At 39.4% G+C, this 21,733-nt stretch overlaps 1 protein-coding gene across 2 annotated transcripts in view; it reads right to left on the bottom strand.

Moving 5' to 3' along the window:
- LOC126262865 (zinc finger protein 184-like) overlaps positions 1–21,733 on the bottom strand; it is a 367,123-nt gene that overhangs the window by 90,247 nt on the left and 255,143 nt on the right. For both annotated transcript variants that reach the window (XM_049959732.1, XM_049959733.1), the window contains one exon: positions 8,356–8,558. In XM_049959732.1, the coding sequence (XP_049815689.1) occupies positions 8,356–8,558 (203 nt within the window). The remainder of the gene's footprint in view (positions 1–8,355; positions 8,559–21,733) is intronic.

Raw genomic sequence — 21,733 nt, 5'->3', positions numbered from 1 at the left:
CATGAATAGTTACAAAATAACTGATGACAAGATTGTTTGTTTGAAAAAGGAAGGAGAAAAAATGGGGACATTATGAAAGAATATGTCAATTCCAAATTTATATAAAAATTTCATGCTACTACTTTTCGATCCCATGCTTGAGAAACTGGAGCATATGAATGAAATGTGAAACTATTTCCTAACATAAAGCTTTTTGCTTGTACTAGGCCTAACAGACATTCGAAACTGGTATTTCGTGAATTATATCCTGTCGTGTTATAAAAATGAGCATTTGTGCCAAAACAGTTTCGTTTATTTGGTGTGCGTTACAATTGCTGCAAGATGTATGAGACAGGCGAAATACCCTCAGACTTCAAGAAGAATATAATAATTCCAATTCCAAAGAAAGCAGGTGTTGAAAGATGTGAAAATTACTGAACTATCAGTTTAATAAGTCACAGCTGCAAAATACTAACGCGAATTCTTTACAGACGAATGGAAAAATTAGTAGAAGCCGACCTCGGGGAAGATCAGTTTGGATTCCATAGAAATATCGGAACACGTGAGGCAATACTGACCCTACGACTTTTCTTAAAAGCTAGATTAAGGAAAGGCAAACCTACTTTTCTAGCATTTGTAGACTTAGAGAAAGCTTTTGACAATGTTGACAGGAATACTCTCTTTCAAATTCTGAAGGTGGCAGGGGAAAATACAGGGAACGAAAAGTTATTTACAGTTTGTACAGAAACCAGATGGCAGTTATAAGAGTCGAGGTACATGAAAGGGAAGCAGTGGTTCGGAAGGGAGTGAGACAGGGTTGTAGCCTCTCCCCGATGTTATTCAATGTCTATATTGAGCAAGCAGTGAAGGAAACAAAAGAAAAATTTGGAGTAGGTATTAAAATCCATGGAAAAGAAATAAAAACTTTGAGGTTCGCTGTTGACATTGTAATTCTGTCAGAGACAACAAAGGACTTGGAAGAGCAGTTGAACGGAATGGATAGTGTCTTGAAAGGAGGATATAAGATGAACATCAACAAAAGCAAAACGAGGATAATGGAATGTAGTTGAATTAAGTCGGGTGATGCTGAGGGAATTAGATTAGGAAATGAGACACTTAAAGTAGTAAAGGAGTTTTGCTATTTGTGGAGCAAAATAACTGATGATGGTCGAAGTAGAGAGGATATAAAATGTAGACTGGCAATGGCAAGGAAAGCGTTTCTGAAGAAGAGAAATTTGTTAACATCGAGTATAGGTTTAAGTGTCAGGAAGTTGTTTCTGAAAGTATTTGTATGGAGTGTAGGCATGTATGGAAGTGAAACGTGGACGTTAAATAGTTTAGACAAGAAGAGAATAGAAGAATTTCGAAAGGTGGTGCTACAGAAGAATGCTGAAGACTAGATGGGTAGATCACATAATTAATGAGGAAGTATTGAATAGGATTGGGGAGAAGAGAAGTTTGGGGCACAACTTGACTAGAAGAAGGAATCGGTTGGTAGGACATGTTCTGAGGCATCAAGGGATCACCAGTTTAGTATTGGAGGGCAGCGTGGAGGGTAAAAATCGTAGAGGGAGACCAAGAGATGAATACACTAAGCAGATTCAGAAGGATGTAGGTTGCAGTAGGTACAGGGAGATGAAGAAGCTTGCACAGGATAGAGTAGCATGGAGAGTTGCATCAAATCAGTCTCAGGACTGAAGACCACAACTACAACAACAACAACAACAACAACAATTGCTGCAATATTAGAAAGGCCTGTTTCGTTTTATCTAGCAGGCAGTGACAAAATAGACGTAATCAGATAAAAAAACCACACAAGTATTGGGTACTATTTGTATTAACAGCTTCTTCAGTATCAGAAAACGACATTTCAATTTTTCATGTAGCAAAACTTTTGATGAACTTTGATGGGATAATAGATTCTTTTGCAGAAAGGAACACACACCATGTAAAGCTGTAGCAAGGTTGGAGAAAAAAGAAAGCTAGGACCTAAGGATTGATGAAATGTATACTGTCTTGCTTGTTTCTTGTCTTCACTGGTTTTATGTATCCTATATTTAATTTTATGTCTCACAAAATAGCAATTTATTAACTAACAGGCAATAAAGAGTGCAAATTTTCTGAATAGTTCTTGTTCTCCCGGTTACAAATAGTTCCATCCAGTATTAATTGCGAGGTGAGCAGGAGAAGCACCACAGGACATTTAATTTCCACTGTTCTGAATATAGTTTGATGGCATCAATTACAAAATATAGGCATTTGAATTTCACAGAGTGAAATACAGTGACGAGTGATAGAAGAATGCTGTGTGAAGGGGCATTGCACAGCACTTTGGTGCACTTAAGACCAACATTCCCTCGAACATATGTGTTTTACATATCAGACTTCTCAGAAAGATGTGCCCTACATCTGCAATGCTCGAGGGAGAGCGGGGCACTACTATCTAGTACTGACCCAGTTCGGAAATACTGTAGATCCAGGGCTGGTGCACAGAGTAGTCTGAGTTGTTCTGGAGGGGTGGGTATTCTCCATGTGAACTGTGTTTACGTTTGATGATTTTGCTGTTTCCTCTTCATTTACTGCTCTCACGTCAAATGAATACAAAACGTATTTCTGTGGCCAGGAGCTGTCAAGTGAATTAAAATACATTCACGTAATTACAGAAGGCTACAATATGTTATTAGTTACAGATCTTATTTTATTTCCACCTTTCTGACAGTCAAGCATTAATTGCCTTGCAAAACAGTGAAGTTATTTTTGTCGGCTTCATAAATAAATTTGGCTTTTATTAATCTTTTGTGCTGAAGCAGTCAAATTATCTGAAGCAAAGTATTTAATTCCACACTATTGGCTACTTTCAACTATTCTCTGTATTTCAAGTGCATATTTTCATCTTTTAGCACATATGGTATTATGCCATAATAAAGAATCAAACATGAAATAATACAGTACTAGTAGTCCAAGAAAATTTACATCCCGAAAACCACACTGACAAGCATAAATTCCAATGCTCTTGGAATCTCCTCAGATGTCTCGTTTCTTTTATGATGAAATGTAAGATCTTTTAATGTTTTACACGTACGAACATACGGGCTTCCTATGACATCGTAGCTGTGGAAGCGCAGTGACGCCTGTTATCTGGCGCTCTCTGGCGACTGTTGAAACAACCTATTTCTAACAGACTGCGGGAAAATATTGTGAATGGTGGTTTGAAAAGCATTACTTTCAAAGTAAACTTCCTTTTCGCAAGATGAACTATGGGCGAGAATGTACAATGAATTTCTTAAATCACAGAGCTTTTGACTCTCATTTAAAAATCAACCCTTTACGGACGAGCCATTTAGAAGAATTTCGAGCCCAGAAGATCAGATACTTATGTTGTCATTACAATTTTTACTGGCACATTTGCGTGATGTGTTGAAGTGTAACAAGTCCAAAAAAGATCAACATTATATGTGAAAGCTTAGCTTTTGTTGCAGCTTATTAATCTTCGAGACCAATATTATAAGTGAAAGGCTTAGCTTTTCTTATAGCAACACTATGAATATTAATTTAATCCATTAACTTTTCCTATTTGTGTGTTCGCACTACGTAACGGTGATGTTGCCATTGGCTGAGTACATCACCTGTCCTTTGCTCCGAATATCCGTTGTCATCGGCTGGCGAGATCATGTGACACGAGCTATAGCTGGCTTACAAAAGCGCAGTGCATCTCAATTTCAGTGTTTCAGAAAGTAACATGCGGTGTCTGATTAAATTCGAATTTATATTTCAGTAATACGAAAATATGCAGCATACATGTCGCTGCATGCCAAAGATCTTTCCAAAATGTGTTTTCTCCACAGAGTTTTCTTTTCTAAAGTGTCAGGAAATTCAATGTCACGTATCAGACCATAACCATTGAAAGGATCGACAAGTTTTACAGTTGCGAGGAACATGGAAAAAGTGTATTTTCACCTGGGAGAAAGTGTATTTTTAACTGGTGAAATCCGTGGTTTTTTTTCCTTGTCCACAAATTCACCCTGATGAAAGACTTTGTAAATACACCTTCCTATGAAAACTGGCTGAAAAGTTATAATGTGTTAACGTTATGTTGCCTGTCTCAATGTATCAGGATATCAGCCAATTTGCTTTGAATGGTTTTCGCATCAGCAATTGCTGCTAAAAATACTCATTCACCATGTTTTTGATAGCGCCTCATAAAAGACAGGAAGAACAGTGGGTAAACAGGGACTGGGGGAAAGGAATGAAAAAGGAAGCCACCAGGTAAAATTCTGTAAAGAGCATTAATCTAATCATTGTTAATACTTGGTTTAAGAATCATGAAAGGAAATTTTGCAAGTTGTAATGTAATGAAGCCAATGGTATAGTAGGAATTCTACAATCAAAGAATGAAAGTAGATGCTTCAGTGTTGTCAACCACAAATAGAATGTGAATGAGATTTGACCACACTCGAGAGTTGAACTTGGAACATTTGTGCTTAACAATTGCAAAAATCTGAGGCAAGTCTGAACAGACAATGGAAAGTGTTGACATGGCAATTCACGTGCACATAATTCCAAAAAAAGATGTGTAAAGCAATGCTTTCAAGAGAATATGCTTAGCAAAATCAATGCTCACTGAATTTTGTGGAAAAGTATGTTAATCTCATAGGAGTCTTAGTCTGGTATACTCAGTCATCTGAAGGGTCAATAGGGCCATACTTCTTTGAACAGACTGTAACAGGTGACTCTCACCTACAAATACTGTGCAGTGAACTTGATGTGTGCGAATTTCTCAGTTGTACATTCCCTTCAAGATTGATGGATGAAGAGGAAGTGCTGTGGAATATCCACGTTGATCACCAGATTTAACACCTTTAGACTTCTATCTTTGGGACTCTGTCAAAAACACGGCACAAGCTGTAAAACCACAAAACTGGACGGCCTATGAAAGCAAACTGAGCAAGCTTGCATGCTGTTTCATCAGAAACAATACAATTGGCATACCACTCTGTCAGGGTGTATACGTGGACAAAGAAAAAAAATTCCCGGATTTCTCTCAGATCTCCCGGTTAAAAATACACTTTCTCCCAGAGAGGACACATAGTTTTTCCCTGTTAACTGGCAGTATATTTTCTCTCGGCACTGTATAACTTATCAATCCTTTGAATGGTTATGGTTTTATAGACGAGCGTAGAATTACCGGCGCTTTAGAAAACAAAACTCGGGGGGAAAAATACCTTTTGCAAAGATGTTTGATGTGCAGTAACATGTACGCTGCATATTTTCGTATTACGAAAGTATAAATTCGAATTCCACCAAACACCGCATGTTACTTTCCGAAGCATTGAAATCGAGATTGTGATGCGTATTTGTAAGCCAGTCATAGCTCATGTTACGTGATCTCACCAGCCGATGACAGCGGATATTCAGAGCTTCGGACACATAGTGTAGTCATCCAACAGCAAAATCACTGTTAAGTAGCGTGAACACACAAACAGGAAAAATTTAATGGTTTAAATTAATATATATAATGTTGCTACAAGAAAAACAAAGCTTTCACATATAATATTGGTCTCTAAGGCCAATACGCTGCAAGAGAAACTATGATTTCACATATAATGTTGGTCTTTTGCACATATTACATTTTAAGATATATCACACAAATTTGCCAGTAAATTTTTTAATAACGACATAAATGTGTGATTTTCTGGGCTCTAAATTCTTCTAAATGGCTCGTCATCAAAGAGCTGATTTTTAAATGAGTCCCAGATTCCCAGTGAAGTAGGCATCGGCCTGATATTAAGCTTTTCAATGTGTTTTTTGGGATGTAAACTTCCTTGGGTACCAGTACTTTGTTATCTCATGTTTGTTTCAAAAATATAAAATATGTTCATTTTGTAGCGCACATCTTTCTGAAGAGTCTGATACATAAAACATATGTGTCCGAGGAATTGTAAGACACGTTATTTGATCTTAAGTGTGCCAAAGTGCAGTGCCACACCTCTTCACACAGCATTCTTCTATCGCACGTCACTGTATTTCAGTCTGTTGAATTGAAACGTGTATATTTTGTACTGGATGCCATCAAACTATATTCAGGACAGTGCAAATTAGAATGTCCTATGGTGCCTCTCCTGCTTCAGTGGGCCAGTTTGACCTTTACAGAAAATTTGCACTCTTTATTCCCTATTAGCTAACAACTTGCTCCTTTGTGTGACATAAAATTAAGTATAGGATACATAAAACCAGTAAAGACAAGAGACAAGCAAGACAGTACACATTTCTTCAATCCTTAGCTCCTGGAATTTTTTTTCTCTCTAATCTTGCTAAGCTTTACATGGCGTGCTTTCCTATCTGTGAAAGAATCTGTTACCTCATCAAAGTTCGTCAAATGTTTTGTTACATGAAAAATCAAAATATCATTGTCTAATACTGAAAAAGCAGTTAATACAAATAGGCCCAAGACTGGTGTTGTTTCTCGACCTGATTACCTGTATTTTGTCACTGTTTGCCAGATAAAACAAAATAGGCCGTTCTAATACTGCAGCAATTGTAGCACACCGCCAAATAAAGGAGACTGTTTTGGCAGAAATGGTCATCTTCATAACACGGCAGAACATAATTCACAAAGTACCTACATCATATGCCTATTAGGCCTACTACAAGAAAAAAGCTTTAAGTTAGGAAATAGTTTTACACTTCATTCATACGCTCCAGTTTCTCAGGCATGAGATCGAAAAGAAGTAGTGCGACATTTTTATATAAATTTGGAACTGTCATATTCTTCCATAATTCAAGTGATGTCACAGTTTCTTCTCCTTCGTCGTTCTAACAAACAGTGTTGTCATCACGTAATTCAGCATCTGTTCCTGCCAATGTCAAAGCTTATTCGCTGGGTAACTTCACAAACTCTTCCAGAATCACCAGTTTAGTTATCCTGCGATTATTCTCCGGTTAGGCATTGTTACGTGTTCGTACAACGTGTTTTCCGTGCTACTTCCAGAATAGACCTTACAGCGGCTGCTAGCCGGAGACTGAATAACTGGCCCTTGCTAGTATAGCGATCTGGCCAAAATTATTCTGTCAAAATTTCATTTTCCTGGATACACCGAGAAGATAATATTTAATCTTTCTTACCTGTTATTCCTGTTAGTCGTTTATAAGCACTGTGGTAGTCTGAATCTATGGATTTCACTGGTAATCATAACAATGCTCATCATTCGCAAACCCAATCAACCACATAATCAGACAGTGGTTGGCTTTCTTTCGTTCGGCTATCTCTGTTCAGTTCGTATAGCCCCTTTTGTCTGCAGGAAAGTTTATTTCTAGATGTGACGAGGATTCCACTGGCAGAGACATCATGTACACTATGCATGCATTCACAAATCAACTTATGATTAATTCAGAAATCAACTTAGAATGTGTTCAACAATGTTCAAAAACTGACAGGGACACATTTCAAAGTCATACAAATAATCGATAGACCAACGTGCGCTCGATGCTAGGTGCTTTTTGAAACAAGGTTTTTTCCTCAAGGATATGAATTTGCCCCCTCCACTCCTAGATCCAGGGCTGCTGCGCACGCATGAATCTCGCAGCTTGGGCACGCCAGTAACATTTTTCCCAGTAGCACCTATCTTTTTTTTTTTCCTTCGACTGCTTACACAGCCAACAACCATGTTTCTGTAGCCAGAACTGGAAGAAGATATTACTCAGCTGCGCATGCGCATGATCCCACTCGTAACTGCTAAAACAAATGTAATGTGACGTCATGTTCATCGGAGGCAATTTGTTGCTACGAAGCATTGCATAGTCTCCCTAAAGCCTTTGACGCATTTTGCTGTTGGCAGATGCTTGTATGAGCATTCTGTTTTGTTGCTGTCCATGGCGCATTTCCTTTGCAATGTAAGTTTTATTTTAGTTTTTTCTCTTGTTCATGTTTTATTGTTGCAGTATTATGCTGCAGTAGCAGGATACAGTAATATCCTTTGTTAGAGAATTGGTTCTTACCAGTCTAAATTACAAAAATTTCACTGAGAACAAAAACAATGAAAAATTCCCAGAATTCAATAAAATTCCCGGATGTTTCCTGGTTTTCTCCTGGATGAAAAAATTTCCGGGTTTTTCCCGGATCTCCCGGGCCGTAGACACCCTGTCTGTTCTCAGTTATTGCTGATGACTTATTGCACTGGAAGGTGGCCATTCTGAACATATACTACCTTTCCATTTTTATTTGCTTTATGTTAAAGCATTATTTTGGGGTATACTGTAAATAACCAACCTTTGGACCTATGCCTAGCATTATAGCTCTCTCATTCAACTAATTAAAAAAACTCTTCAAAAATTCATGTGACAACACTTAAATATCTATAAAGCATTCACTTGTTTTACCTTGTTAGAGATTTGTTGCTACTTTTTGCATGAGTTCCATGGGAATACTGGTGTAGTCCCAATGACTCCAAGTTGTCAAACTTCTTATTACATACATGGCAGCGATACTGTAGTCCAGTAACATGTGCATTGTTTGTATGTGTCAAAAAAGATTCAAGGTCTGAAAAGGTCTGAAGACAATCTTTCTGGATGCACTTATAAACCTGAAAAAATAAGAACAAAGAGTCAACGGTAGATCACAACACAATTGAAAGCTCAAGGTTTCCAGTACATATAGACTGTAGCACAGTGTGAAAGCATTTATATTCTCTGTTTTTCTCATAAAAATGGATTTTCTGCAGCCTTTTGCTGAAAGGGGAACACCAATTATAATATAATGTAACAATATGGATGGATGAACAGACACATAAATGTGCACTCACACAAGTGCACACATGAGCCCCCCCCCCCCCCCGGACACACACACACACACACACACACACACACACACACACACACACACACACACACACACACACAGAGAGAGAGAGAGAGAGAGAGAGAGAGAGAGAGAGAGAGAGAGAGAGAGGAGGGGGAAGCGGTCTCGGTGCTCCTTGCAGTGTGATAATAGGAACTTTCAGCATGATCCTAATAACATAAATATAAATATTATCTTACACTTCTCCTGCTGTCTTCTCTTTAATACTCTGTTTGTTGTTGCTATGTTTCACATTTATATCCCCTCTCCTCTTGCATTTTCCTTTGTAATGTTTCATTTACAGTTGTGTAGTTCAAAAATGTTCAAATGTGTGTGAAATCTTATGGGACTTAACTGCTAAGGTCATCAGTCCCTAACAATTGTGTACTTGATCAGGGTTTTGTGACACTAGATATTGAGCTACAGCAAAGGACATTACAGTGCCTGGGATGGCAGACGGAAAGTGACACTTTGTGGGTGGTGGAATGGGTTCTTTCCTTGGCTCAGTGGGTGAGGTGCGAGTAAAACATTAATGGTTCCACTATCAGTCATTCATTGACACTGCGACAGTGACACAGTCTTCTCCTTATGAATTCTCTCATTGTGTTATTAACAAGTGGCTACGGTGTGACGCAGAGCACTCCATCCCAGAGTTGAACCAGCGACCCTCAGGTTTGGTTTCTTCTGGCGAAGTTCATCAAACTCTAGGTTCACAGGTGACCCATTTGGTGAGGCCACAGTCCCTTCAAACTCACCAGCCACCTGGGTAAGTACCACAACAACTTCATTCTGGTAATATCTGGGATGGCATTTACTGCGTTGACATATTGGCGCGTTACTGACATCTTCTTCTGTCGAGCAGCATAGCGGCTAAGCCAGTGCGGCGAAGTATAACATCTGCTGACTAACCATCAGTCCAGGTGATGTTTCTTCATCTCTTCTTCCTCCCCTTAAAAGAGCCCCCTCATGCCTGCTTTTGAATATATTTATTCAGTGTTTTCGCCAATGTACCGAAGTTTATAGGGCAGTGACTGACTCTTTGGTAATTGATCTATGCTTTTCACGTTGGGCAGAAATGTGACCAATGTCGGCACCTGTACTAGCTTTCCTTGTTTTACACCTATGCTGGCATGGTCGGGCACTGCCCTGTCATCCTCCTTCACATTGCCAGATATGTCACGTATGTGAGTTCAGTATGATGACAATTCCTGCAGCACTGGCTGCTGATGTGCGAACTGCGCTGGACATTGCTCTCCTTAGAAGCATTGCCCATCTACTAGGTCATTGGTCTGTCGAAGTGCTGACTGCTGGTGTGCAAACTCTGATGGTCCATCGGCCTCGTTGTTCGACTGCTGCTGCTTCCAAATATTGTGGTTTAACGTGTCAATGTCTCTAAACTGTTCAGTTAACCTACACTATGTCTTTACGTATTAGTCTACCAGATCTCTGTTTGGAACAATCATAAGTAACACATAACTATTATATGCCCTACAGTTGTATCTCCGGTTTCCCCTTTCTGTTCTCCTGCCATTTTACACTGCACTGCTTAAAAGGGCAGACTTAGTCCGCAATCTGTTCACTTTTGTTTCGTGCGCAATTAATAACTCATCTTTTGCAATTATATGGCAGAAAAACAGAGTACTTAAATCTTCTAATAATCTATTCCTGCATCATAATATACTTTTACAGTGTTACTACAAGCATTTTCTCAATGTACCTACCATATCTAGTAAATCTAGTAACTGGTTTCCCCACTTTAACTAAAATCATTTTCTTACTTCTCAGCCCTTCCCCCATTTCAACCCAACATATCTGTTATTCTAAGTGTATGTTTTAGCTTCACATTTTGTCCTAATTCATTTAACTAAAAATTTACTTTTCATCTTCATTTATAGCCGGACTAAATTATTACAGTTTCATCAATGAAAGAACATTCTGCACAAGATTTTCAATAATTTGTACAAGGTACCCCCAGGCCTTTTTCTAAACCTGTGCACTGTGTAACAATTACAAGCCCACACCACTTTCCAATCTTGCATACAATTCCAAAGATGTGTACACGCTGATAGAAATGCTTGTGAAATCTCATGCAATATTTTTACATACGGACCATTCGCTCTCACTGAGTCCACATAAACAAGACAGAATAATTTCAAATAATAAAAATTCTGAAGGTAGCATGTAAAAATACAAAGAGCAAAAGGTTATTTACAACTTGCACAAAATCCAGACTGCAGTTGTAAGAGTTGAGGTGCATGGAAGGGAAATAAACAAGTTTGTTGCCTATCCCTGATGTTATTGAACTCATACAATGAGCAAGTGGCAAAGGAAACAGAGAAGAAATTGGGAAAGTAGTTAAAGTTCTGGGATGGCTAAGCACTTGGAAGAGCATGTGAAACAGAACAGATAGTGTCCTGAAAAGATGTTATAAGACAAATATTGACAAAAGTAAAAACAAGGGTAATGGAGTGTACTTGAGTTAAATCAGATGATGCAGACGCAATTAGAATAGGGAACCAGGCATTAAAAGTAGTAGATAAGTTTTCACATTTGGCCAGCAACAAAAACATTGATAATAAATTGAAATGTTAGGAAAGCTTCTGTGGGTGTTTTTCTGTAGTGTAGCCCTGTATGGGTGTGAAATGTGAACAGTAAACAGTTCACACAAGAAGAGAATGAAGTAAAGAAAAGTGCTGAAGATTATATGGATAGAGTGAATCACCAATGAGGTGATGATGAGGTGGCAGAAAAAAATGTATGGCACAACTTGACTAAAAGAAGATTAGATTAGATGAGTTTTTCGTTCCATAGATCCATGCTGAGGAGATCCTCATGGATGTGGAACATGTCATTTTTTTTTCTTTTTTAAAGCTGAAATAACAATACTAATAGTATGACAATATAAAATACATCATTTGTTTCTATTAAAATATTCGTCAATGGAGTAGAGGGAGTTGGCCACTAGTAAGTCTTTCAGTCTCCTTTTAATGTTTGCTGGCAAATTATTGACGACAAGTGTTCCTGAGTAGTGAACCCCTTTTTGAACTAAAGTAAGTGCTTTTAAGTCCTTGTGCAGATCATTTATGTTCCTGGTATTGTATGTATGAACTGAGCTGTTTGTTGGAAAAAGAGATATATTATTTAGGACAAATTTCATTAAGGAGTAAATATACTGAGAGGCAGTAGTTAGTATATGCAGTTCTTTTAAGAGGTTTCTACAGGACGTCTGTGAATTTACTCCACAAATAATACGTATTACACACTTTTGGACTCTGGAAACGTTTGTTTGACTTGAAGAGTTACCCCAAAATATTATGCCATATGACATTATGGAATGAAAGTAGGCAAAGTATGCAAGCTTTTTAATTTTTATGTCGCCTATGTCTGCTAACACTTGAATTGCAAATACAGATTTGTTAAGGTGTTTCTGCAGTCCTGTGGCGTGCTCCTCCCAACTGAATTTATTATCGAGTTGTAATCCCAGGAATTTAAGACTGTCAACCTCTTCTATCTGCTCTTCTTCATACTTTATGCATATGCTGGGTGGAAACCTCTTACAGGTTCTGCATTGCATATAGTGAGTCTTTTCAAAGTTTAATGTCAGTGAGTTGGCTTTAAACCATTTATTAATATCGACGAAAATACCATTAGCAGATCTTTCTAGAACTACACTCAACATACTATTTATTGCTATACTTGTGTCATCTGCAAACAAAACGAACTCTGCTTCTGTCAGTGTAACTGATAAGAGATCATTAATGTACACAAGAAAAATCAATGGCCCTAAGATGGATCCTTGTGGGACACCACATGTAATTTCTTCCCGTTCTGATGATGACTGATGACTTAATTCACTAATCCCTTGCACTGACACTCTTTGTTTCCTGTTAGCGAGGTATGACTTGAACCATTTTGCAGCACTGCCCGTGACACCATAGAATTCTAATTTATTTAAAAGGATATTGTGGTTCACACACTCAAATGCCTTTGACAAATCACAGAAAATACCTGCTGCTTGTAATTTGCTATTTAATAAATTAAGTTCATTTTCCATGTAGATGTAAATAGCCTTCTCGATACCAGAACCCTTCAGAAATCCAAACTGTGTTCTTGATAATATGTTATTTGTGGTCAGATGGTTGAGAAGCTGCCTGTACATTACTTTTTCTAAAATTTTTGAGAATGCTGGCAAAAGTGAAATCGGTCTTTAGTTTGATGGTATCTCTTTACCCCTTTCTGGAAATGTCCCAGTTATAATTGACTGGTTACACAAGTAACTTAAAATTGTACTAAACTCAAAAGAACATGCCTTAATTAACTTTGTTGATATTTCATCGTAGCCACTAGAACGCTTTGTTTTGAAAGATTTTATTATGGAAGTTATTTCTTTTGGTGAAGTGAGTGACATATTCATGTACCTGAAGCTATTTGTAAATGCTAGTTTCAGATATTCAAGGGCATTATTTACTGATCCTGACAATCCCATTCTATCAGTAACGGATATAAAGTACTTGTTAAATAGATTTGCCACACTATGCCCATCGGTTACTAATGTGTCATCTACCCTTAATGCCATTTGCTCCTGTTCCTTTCTGGTTCTACCAGTCTCCTCTTTCACTATATCCCACATTGTTTTTATTTTGTTCCCTGACATTGCTATCTTCTTCTTGTAGTGCATTTGTTTAGATGTCTGACTTACTTTTTTTAATATTTTACAGTATTCCTTGTATTTAGCTAAATCATCAGCATTGGAGCTATTCTTGGTTGACAGATACATTTTCCTTTTTGTCTTGCAGGAAATCTTTATTCCCTGTGTAATCCATGGTTTTATTACAGACTTCTGTTTAATTTGAGTAACTTTTAGAGGAAAACAGTTTTCAAACATGGTACTGACATTGTTCATGAATGTGTTATATTTTTCATTCATGGCATGAGCACTATAAACATCTATCCAGTTCATATCTTTGAGCAGTTTTCTAAAACAATTTGTAGATAGGATACATTGTGAAGCATCAAAGAATCTTCTACTTGTTAATGGAAGAAAGTGTGGCCGGACAAAGAGGAAGACTATAGTGCGATGGAGGCTTCAATACAGTATGCAAGTTTAAATGGAGACAGGTTGATACACCAACGCAATGGTGAAGAAACTAGCACAGTAGGGAATAGTACTGACAGCTGCAGCAAGCCACTTTTTGGATGGAGGATGATTACAATGACAACAAATTGCGATTTTTGCCCAACAGAGCACACTATTGCTGTTGTTTCAATAATTATGACCACATTAACTTAAATGCTTATCTTTACTGCATATAACACACAATTCGTGGCATAGTAATAGTAAATCTATTAAAAGCCTTTTTGTGAATGTGAGATGATCTGAAGTCAAATGAGTGAAATGCACACAATTATGTTGGAATTTCTTTCTCAAATAATTAATTTAAATAATGACTTTCAGAACAGGATAGATAGTTGACCTAACTTAGATGATGAAGCAGCAAGTATTAATTAATAGTCACAATCAGTATCTTTACAAAAAGTGAGACTTACTCTGAAAAATTAGAAAAAGAAGGTAAAGCTGCCATTAACCTGAAAATCAGTTTGAACACCACTATGGTTTATTTATTATGCATGGTTCTATCGGAGATGGCCCTTCAATGTTTGAACTGATTTGCCCACTCCGTTACAGTGGGACCTATGGCTTAACATGGATTCTGAACCACAATGCACCTCAGCATTTGACATAAATCAGCTTATGTAGAGTTACTAAAACAGGAAGGGGTGGCAAAATTGTCAGATGAAAAAGATGGGCAATTGGAAAGATGCAAGTTTTCTGTTGAGCTCATTCCAAAAAGAAGTACAAAAGTTTAGTAAGCATTCACAACCAACCTCCACCCAATGTAGTAAGGACAGGTAGACAGTGTGAAATAGATTACAAGAATTAAAAGCTGATCTTAAGGAAATGAAATGTAGAGGATGATAACCAGTCAAAGAACAGAACAACTCCAATTTCAATTAATGGGACAATTCTGATATAAGAAGAGAAAAGAAATGATAAATTGCTTCCAGAGTTTTACTCATCATGGCAACGTTCAGCCTGTAACATTTTGTAAACCACTTCAAGGCCAGTTACTGTGTTCATAGTGCAATAAATAACCTGTAAGATTCATAGTGAAAGACTGAAGGTAAGTCAGGCTTCAATGTACCACAGATGATGATGATGATGATGATGATGATGATGATGATGATGATGATGATTGGTTTGTGGGGCACTCAACTGTGCAGTCATCAGTGCCTGTACAAAGTCCCAATTTTTTCACAGTCCAGTGTTTTTCACAGTCCAGTGTTTTTCACAGTCCAGTGTTTTTCACAGTCCAGTGTTTTTCACAGTCCAGTGTTTTTCACAGTCCAGTGTTTTTCACAGTCCAGTGTTTTTCACAGTCCAGTGTTTTTCACAGTCCAGTGTTTTTCACAGTCCAGTGTTTTCCACAGTCCAGTGTTTTCCACAGTCCAGTGTTTTTCACAGTCCAGTGTTTTCCACAGTCCAGTGTTTTCCACAGTCCAGTGTTTTTCACAGTCCAGTGTTTTTCACAGTCCAATTGAGCCAAAGTCGAGAATGATGATGATGATGATGATGATGATGATGAAATGATGAGGACAACACAAACACCCAGTCCTCGGGTGGAGAAAATCCCAAACCTGGCCGGGAATTGCACCCGGGACCCGTGATCCAGAGGCAGCAATGCATGCCGAACAGTGTTTAGGTAACAGCTGGTATATGACATATGTTGTTTCACATGTGGCTCTCCCTTTGATAGTATATGTTTTGCCTATTACATGGCTGGAATAGGTGGTGGTAGGGGGGTGCATAAAGCAACTCTTGCAGCGGAGACAGTCACATGGGTAGGAGCCATATGGTAGGGAGGAGATGGGTGTAGAATGAGTATAGAGTCAGGAAAGAATATTTACTGAAGAGATTGGGAGGGCGACAAAAAGCTATTCTAGGTGTGGTGGGCAAAATCTCACATAGAATGGAATTCACTTCGGGACATGATTTTGGGAAGTCACAGCCTTGTCGAAGTAGCCGATTAATACATTCCAGACCAGGAAAATACTGCACTCCAAAGTTGTTTTTCGCAGGGATCAGCAGTACCAGGATTGGATGTGATGACCCAGGAAATCTGCTTTTGAATTATGCTGGTGGGGTAATTATGCCCAGTGAAGGCTGGGATCAGAATGTTGATGTATTGCTAAAATTTTAAGAAGTCAAACTTACCATGAGTCCATGTGGTCACTCAGTCACCTAGAATAGCTTTTCATCATCCTCTCAATATCTGCAATATTCTTGTCAGACCCTCTGCTTCTTCTGCACCCTTCTCCCTACCCAATGACTCCTACCCCGCTGCAAGAATTGCCCTATACACCCTCCTACCACCACCTATACGAGCCATGTAACAGACAAAATATACTATCAAAGGCAGAGCCACCTGTGAAACAGCACATGACATATACCAGCTGTTACGTGAACACTGTTCAGTCTTTTACACAGGCATGACTACCACATTGGTATCCAAGAGCTCACACCTCATAGGATACATTACAGAAAAGTCACCTCATGAGTGAAGGGTTAAGTAAACTTCAAACCTTTTTTATGCGAGTTAATTAGCATTCCACACACTCAATATTTTTTATGAATTTACATATGCTGCTTCCAAGCCTGAATTATGTGGCCTTAGCGTGGTAGGGATTTGGTTGAATTTTCTTCAGTGCTGTTTCTGTCAGATGAACCGTTATCTACTAATGCAGAGCAAAGGTGACAAATCTCAAGAAGTTTACTGAGGTATGTGGACTGAGCTGTTAAAGGTACGAAGAACGAACCCATCCCACCACATGTGGTAGGGTTCAAGTGACTGTCAACTTTAAAAGCAGAAGAGTAAAACTTGAAAACGAAAGAGCCGCAAGTTTACAGATAGACTTTCAAACTAGAATGGTGGAAGAAGGACTTAAACCAGTCCAGATATGGCGTGCGGAGAACAATATAAGTGGTGCATCAAACAAAAGCTGGCTCGGTAGGGAAGTAAGGGAACTACAAAGAGAGTGGTGACAGCAGGTTGCAGCAGTGTGCCACAGCAGACTGGGAGCAGGTATAATTAGTTGCCCCAGACAGAGTGGGTTGCGAGAAACTATACTGGAGATGGCAGAGCTTGGAGAATGGACTCACAGTGACATCATGATGACAGCAAGGAGAAAGGGCTAAGTAGTGTGTGAGTATAGAAAGAATCTTGTGAACATGGAGAAATACAATAATTCTGTAATGCCTGAATAGGGCACAGGGCTTTATTTGGAAGATACTACACTTAGCCATCATTTTTCGTTCTCAAGAGAAAAAAGGAGCCAGAATCTGAAGTTAATGTCAAGTTTCCTCTATGTCTTGTTAGAGAGATGAAAACTAAACCAGGATTTGAAGGTCAGATTAATTCCACACCAGTTACTGTTTGAGATATAAATAATGGACAGATGTTTTAACCTGCTGTAAAGCATACACTATTACTGAGAAAGAAATGAAGGAAGAGCCAATATCAGAGCCTCATGATCAGAAAGAGAGTATTTCAGTAACATTACAAACTTTGATGAGACCAATGGGAGACATTAATACTAATATTAATAGTAAAATAAACCGATTGAGTTCTGACATTAATAGTAAAATTAATGAAGGATTAAGAGAAATAAAGACATTTGGTCATCTGCAAATATTGAAATAAATCAACAACAGAAACTGAAAATTTGTGCTGGACCAGGAATCGAACCCAGATGCTCTGCTTCTCTGCAAAGGTGGCCTTAACCGCCTCGACTATCCAGACAGGCCTACCGTCCAACCCAAATTCTCAACATGTCATGCACGAATAGCGGCCCTATACATTAGCCCGAGTGCTTATAGGATTCGCTATGCCCCTCACAGATTTGGAATATACTGAAGATGCACAAAGAAATTAAAAAGAGCCGTCCTCCCTTGCTGATATACATGTTCGAGTCCTGGCACATCACAAATTTTCAACCTTCCACGTTGATTTATTTCAAAGCCTGTAGACAGCCGAATGTCCTGATTACTCTTAATCATGTAATTTATATGGCCACTGTACCACCAGTCATGTCTGTTCTGTCAGACATGTCTGGCAGAACAGATACCACACACACACAAAATAAATGAAGTTGAATGTAATATCATGGATTGGGTTCTGATATTAACAGTGACCTGAATGGATTAGTCTCTAAAGTTACCAAGTATTTATTAACAAGATACGAAAAGATAGATTGCTACTTACCATACAAAATACACGTTAAGTTGCAGACAGGCCCAATTAATACACACTAACTGTTCTGGCATAACCACAAGCACCGGAACGAAGATGCAGAATGCAAGATCAGAGAAGGTGCTAAAACAACTTCGGCCAATGATGTGCAAAATACGACTGCACCACAACAGGGGTGCCCTCAAACCAAAGTGAATATAAGCCTTGGCCACACAGATCAGACTCAGTATTGCAGACATTAGTTATCAGTGATGTGTGTAAAACTTGAAGGAACATTGCATAGCCACGGATATTACTGTTTCCATGTTGCCCTTTGTTTGTGACTACTCCTTGTAAATCTCCACGTTAAGTACTGTTAAATAGAAATAAAACTACTGATGTTGTTTGCTTGAATTGTTGTATAGCATTCCAGGATCACAGCATCCCTTAGGCACCCTATACAAGACGAGTGGGCACGACCCCAACACCTGGCAACAAAGATGGGATTTGAAACCATGTGTACATAGCACACTGGCTTACAGGAAAATGTTGCGACTGAACTTAACAAATTGCAAGGTAACAGAGTTATTGCACCCATATCAGCTAGTCAATGGTCAAGTCTGCTTGTTTTGTTCCTCAAACGCCCAGGTCGCATTCACTTCTGTGTTTACTTTAAGTTTACATTCCACCCACAAACTTTGATTGATACTTATCCATTGCCATGCCCAGAGGCCATCATGGACAAATTAGGCGTTGGACGCTATTTTTCTACAGTTGATTTGCGCGGCGCACATCTTAAAATATTGCTCGATGAAGAATCTCAAAAAGTGTGTGTAGTAAACACTCATTTGGGTTTGTTTAAATATTTGTGTTTGCCTTTTGGCAGTGCTTTCACACCTGCTATTTTCCAATGGTATTTGGAACAGCTGATTACACAAGTGAAAAACTGTTCAAACTATTTGGACGATATTGTAGTAGTAGGTAGTACACCTGAAGAACATATTGCAAATTTATGTGTTGTGTTTTGTTTTGTTTTGAGTGTTATCTGAGGCAGGACTTAAGTGTAGACTGGACAAGTGCAATTTTTTTAAACCTGAGTTGCAGTATCTTGGTCATGCCATAAACAGTCAAGGGGTACATCCTCGCTCAGTCGCATTTGTTAGCCATACGCGACTTGCCAGTTCCTCGTAATATTAGAGAACTGCATTCAGTCTTAGGGAAAATGAACCATTATATTTGGTTCATAAAGAATGTTGCACAAATCGCAGCTCCATTGCATCACTTGCATCACAAGAATGCCCCCTTTGTTTGGACAGATGAGTGCTAAGCAGCCTTTCAAAAACTTAAAAATGCATTGCTCAGTGATGGATGCTTAGTTCTCTTCGATCCTGACAAACCAGTTGTATTCCAAGTTGACGCTTCCTCTTACGGAATTGGTGCAGTGCTTTCTCACAGAATTGATGATAAAAGACTGGCCTCTTGCTTTCGCATCAAAAGTGTAGTCCAAAGCTCAGAGTAACCAACCACAAATTGAGAAAGAGGCTTTGGCTATTGTGTATGATGTTATCAAATTCCACCACTATTTGTATGGCAGAAAATTCAACTTAGTAACGGATCACAAGCCTTTGCAGCTCTTGTTCATTTGACAAAACCAGTTCCTGTACAAATGGCCCAAAAATTGCAGAGATGGGCTTTGTTGTTGTCTCAATACCAGTACAAGATTCTGTACCAGCCGACAGCTGAACATAGTAATGAGGACACACTCTTATGTCTTCCGATTGGTCCCGATACAGACTTTGAGGCTTCTGCTGCATCTCGTTGTCACATCAGTGCTCACAATTCTGAATTGCTTCAGACTTTTCCACTGAACTAAAAGGATATCGCACACGCCATGGATGCTGATCCACATTTGGACATTTTGCTCAACTACATTCACACATCTTGGCCTCATTCTTTGCATTGCATAAAGAATTCTGTAGTGCGCTGATACTCTGAGTGTCGGCATACCCTTGCTGTACAAAAAGGAGTACTTTTTGTTCAAAATGACAGTGGACAGTCACATGTGTTGATCTCTAAAGCTCTGCAAAAAGAAGTGTTGCAGTTACTTCACCAAAGACATTGGGGGGATTGTTCATATGAAACAATTATCGCCTCGACACTGTACTTGGCAGGGTATGGATGCCCAAATAGAACAGGTGACGTCACAGTGTCACACATGTGCCGAAAATCAGTCTCCTCTGCCACAAAATTCTCTGCTTGCCCTAAGTCACAATGGTCATGGCAATGTGTGCACATAGATTTTGCGGCGCCTTTTTGTGATACTTGCTGGTTGACTCATACAGCAAGTTTCCTTTTGCTATGCCAATGCACTCGACAATGTCATGTAGCCCAATTCAGGTGTTGTCATCAATTTTTTGCCTCGAAGGTTTACCTTAAGTAATAGTGTCAGATAATAGACCTCAGTTCATGTCAAATGTATTCGAAACATTCTGTGAATGCAATAGCATGCAGCACCTGACTAGTGCACTGTTCCATCCACAATCAAACGGTGAAGCGGAACGTTTTCTCGGGACCTTCAACAAGCAGGTGGCCAAACTTAGCTCCACGAACATCAGGGATCAAGCATTGCAACTGTTTCTTGCCTCGTATCATTCGCACACACGAGATCGACCATCGTTGGTGGAATTGCTTCACGGCCGCCACCATCGCACACTGCTCCACCCTCCTCAGCATCCGGCGCCAAAGGAAGGCCACAAGTAACGCTTTGCACCACATGATATTGTCTTTTACAGGGTTTTTAGTGGCAGCAGATGGCGGGAGTGAGGTGAGATCATCCATCAACTTGGCCCTTGCATGTATCTTCTTTCAGGTCCTGAAGGCTTGCAGTGCCGCCATCAAAATCAACTTCACCTCTGTCATGTACCTGATGACCACTCTGTCTCTCTTCCCTCAGATTCATGGATTCAGAGGAAAACGCGGCCACAGTAGCCGCCAGTGGGTGTCATCACGACACCACAGGATGACCCCATGGAGATGGAGCCTCTGCCTCCTCTCGTCCTACCGACGGAGCTGAACCCACCCACAACACAGCAGTCACCACCTTCTTCATCTGGTTCATGGCAGCAGGAGGTGGATGCGTACCCTTCTGGTTGTTTTCTGGGGATGTTTCTGCCAGAGCGCAGGGCAGTTGGCAGGGTATGGCCGGAAGCTTGATGTTCCCTGCAACTACCACGTAGCACCCACATTCCTGCATCCCCTGGGGTGGTCGCATTCACTACGAGACAATGGTCCATCACTTTTGGAGGGGGGGGGGGGGGGGGAGGATTGTTCTTGCATAGCCACAAGCACCGGAACAAAGATGCAGGATGCAAGACCAGAGAAGTAGTTGAAACGACGTTGGCCGATGTTCTGAGGAATAGGACCGCAGCATGATGTCAGTGATGATCCTGATTTGCTCAAAAGGGTCATAACTGGTGACAAAGCACGGGTTTCCAGTTAGAAGTTGGAACCAAAGCCCAATTGTCCCACTGGAAGGATCCCGGAGAGCCAAGATCAAGAAAAGAATGCCAAGTCTGATCAAATGTCGAAAGTTTTGCTCACTGTTTTTTGCCTTGGCATAGTGCATCATGAATTT

This window comes from Schistocerca nitens, chromosome 6 (assembly GCF_023898315.1).
Source record: "Schistocerca nitens isolate TAMUIC-IGC-003100 chromosome 6, iqSchNite1.1, whole genome shotgun sequence".
NCBI classification, from domain to species: domain Eukaryota; kingdom Metazoa; phylum Arthropoda; class Insecta; order Orthoptera; family Acrididae; genus Schistocerca; species Schistocerca nitens.
The sequence above is the reverse complement of the archived record's forward strand: the minus strand, read 5'-3'. Positions and strand labels throughout refer to the sequence as shown.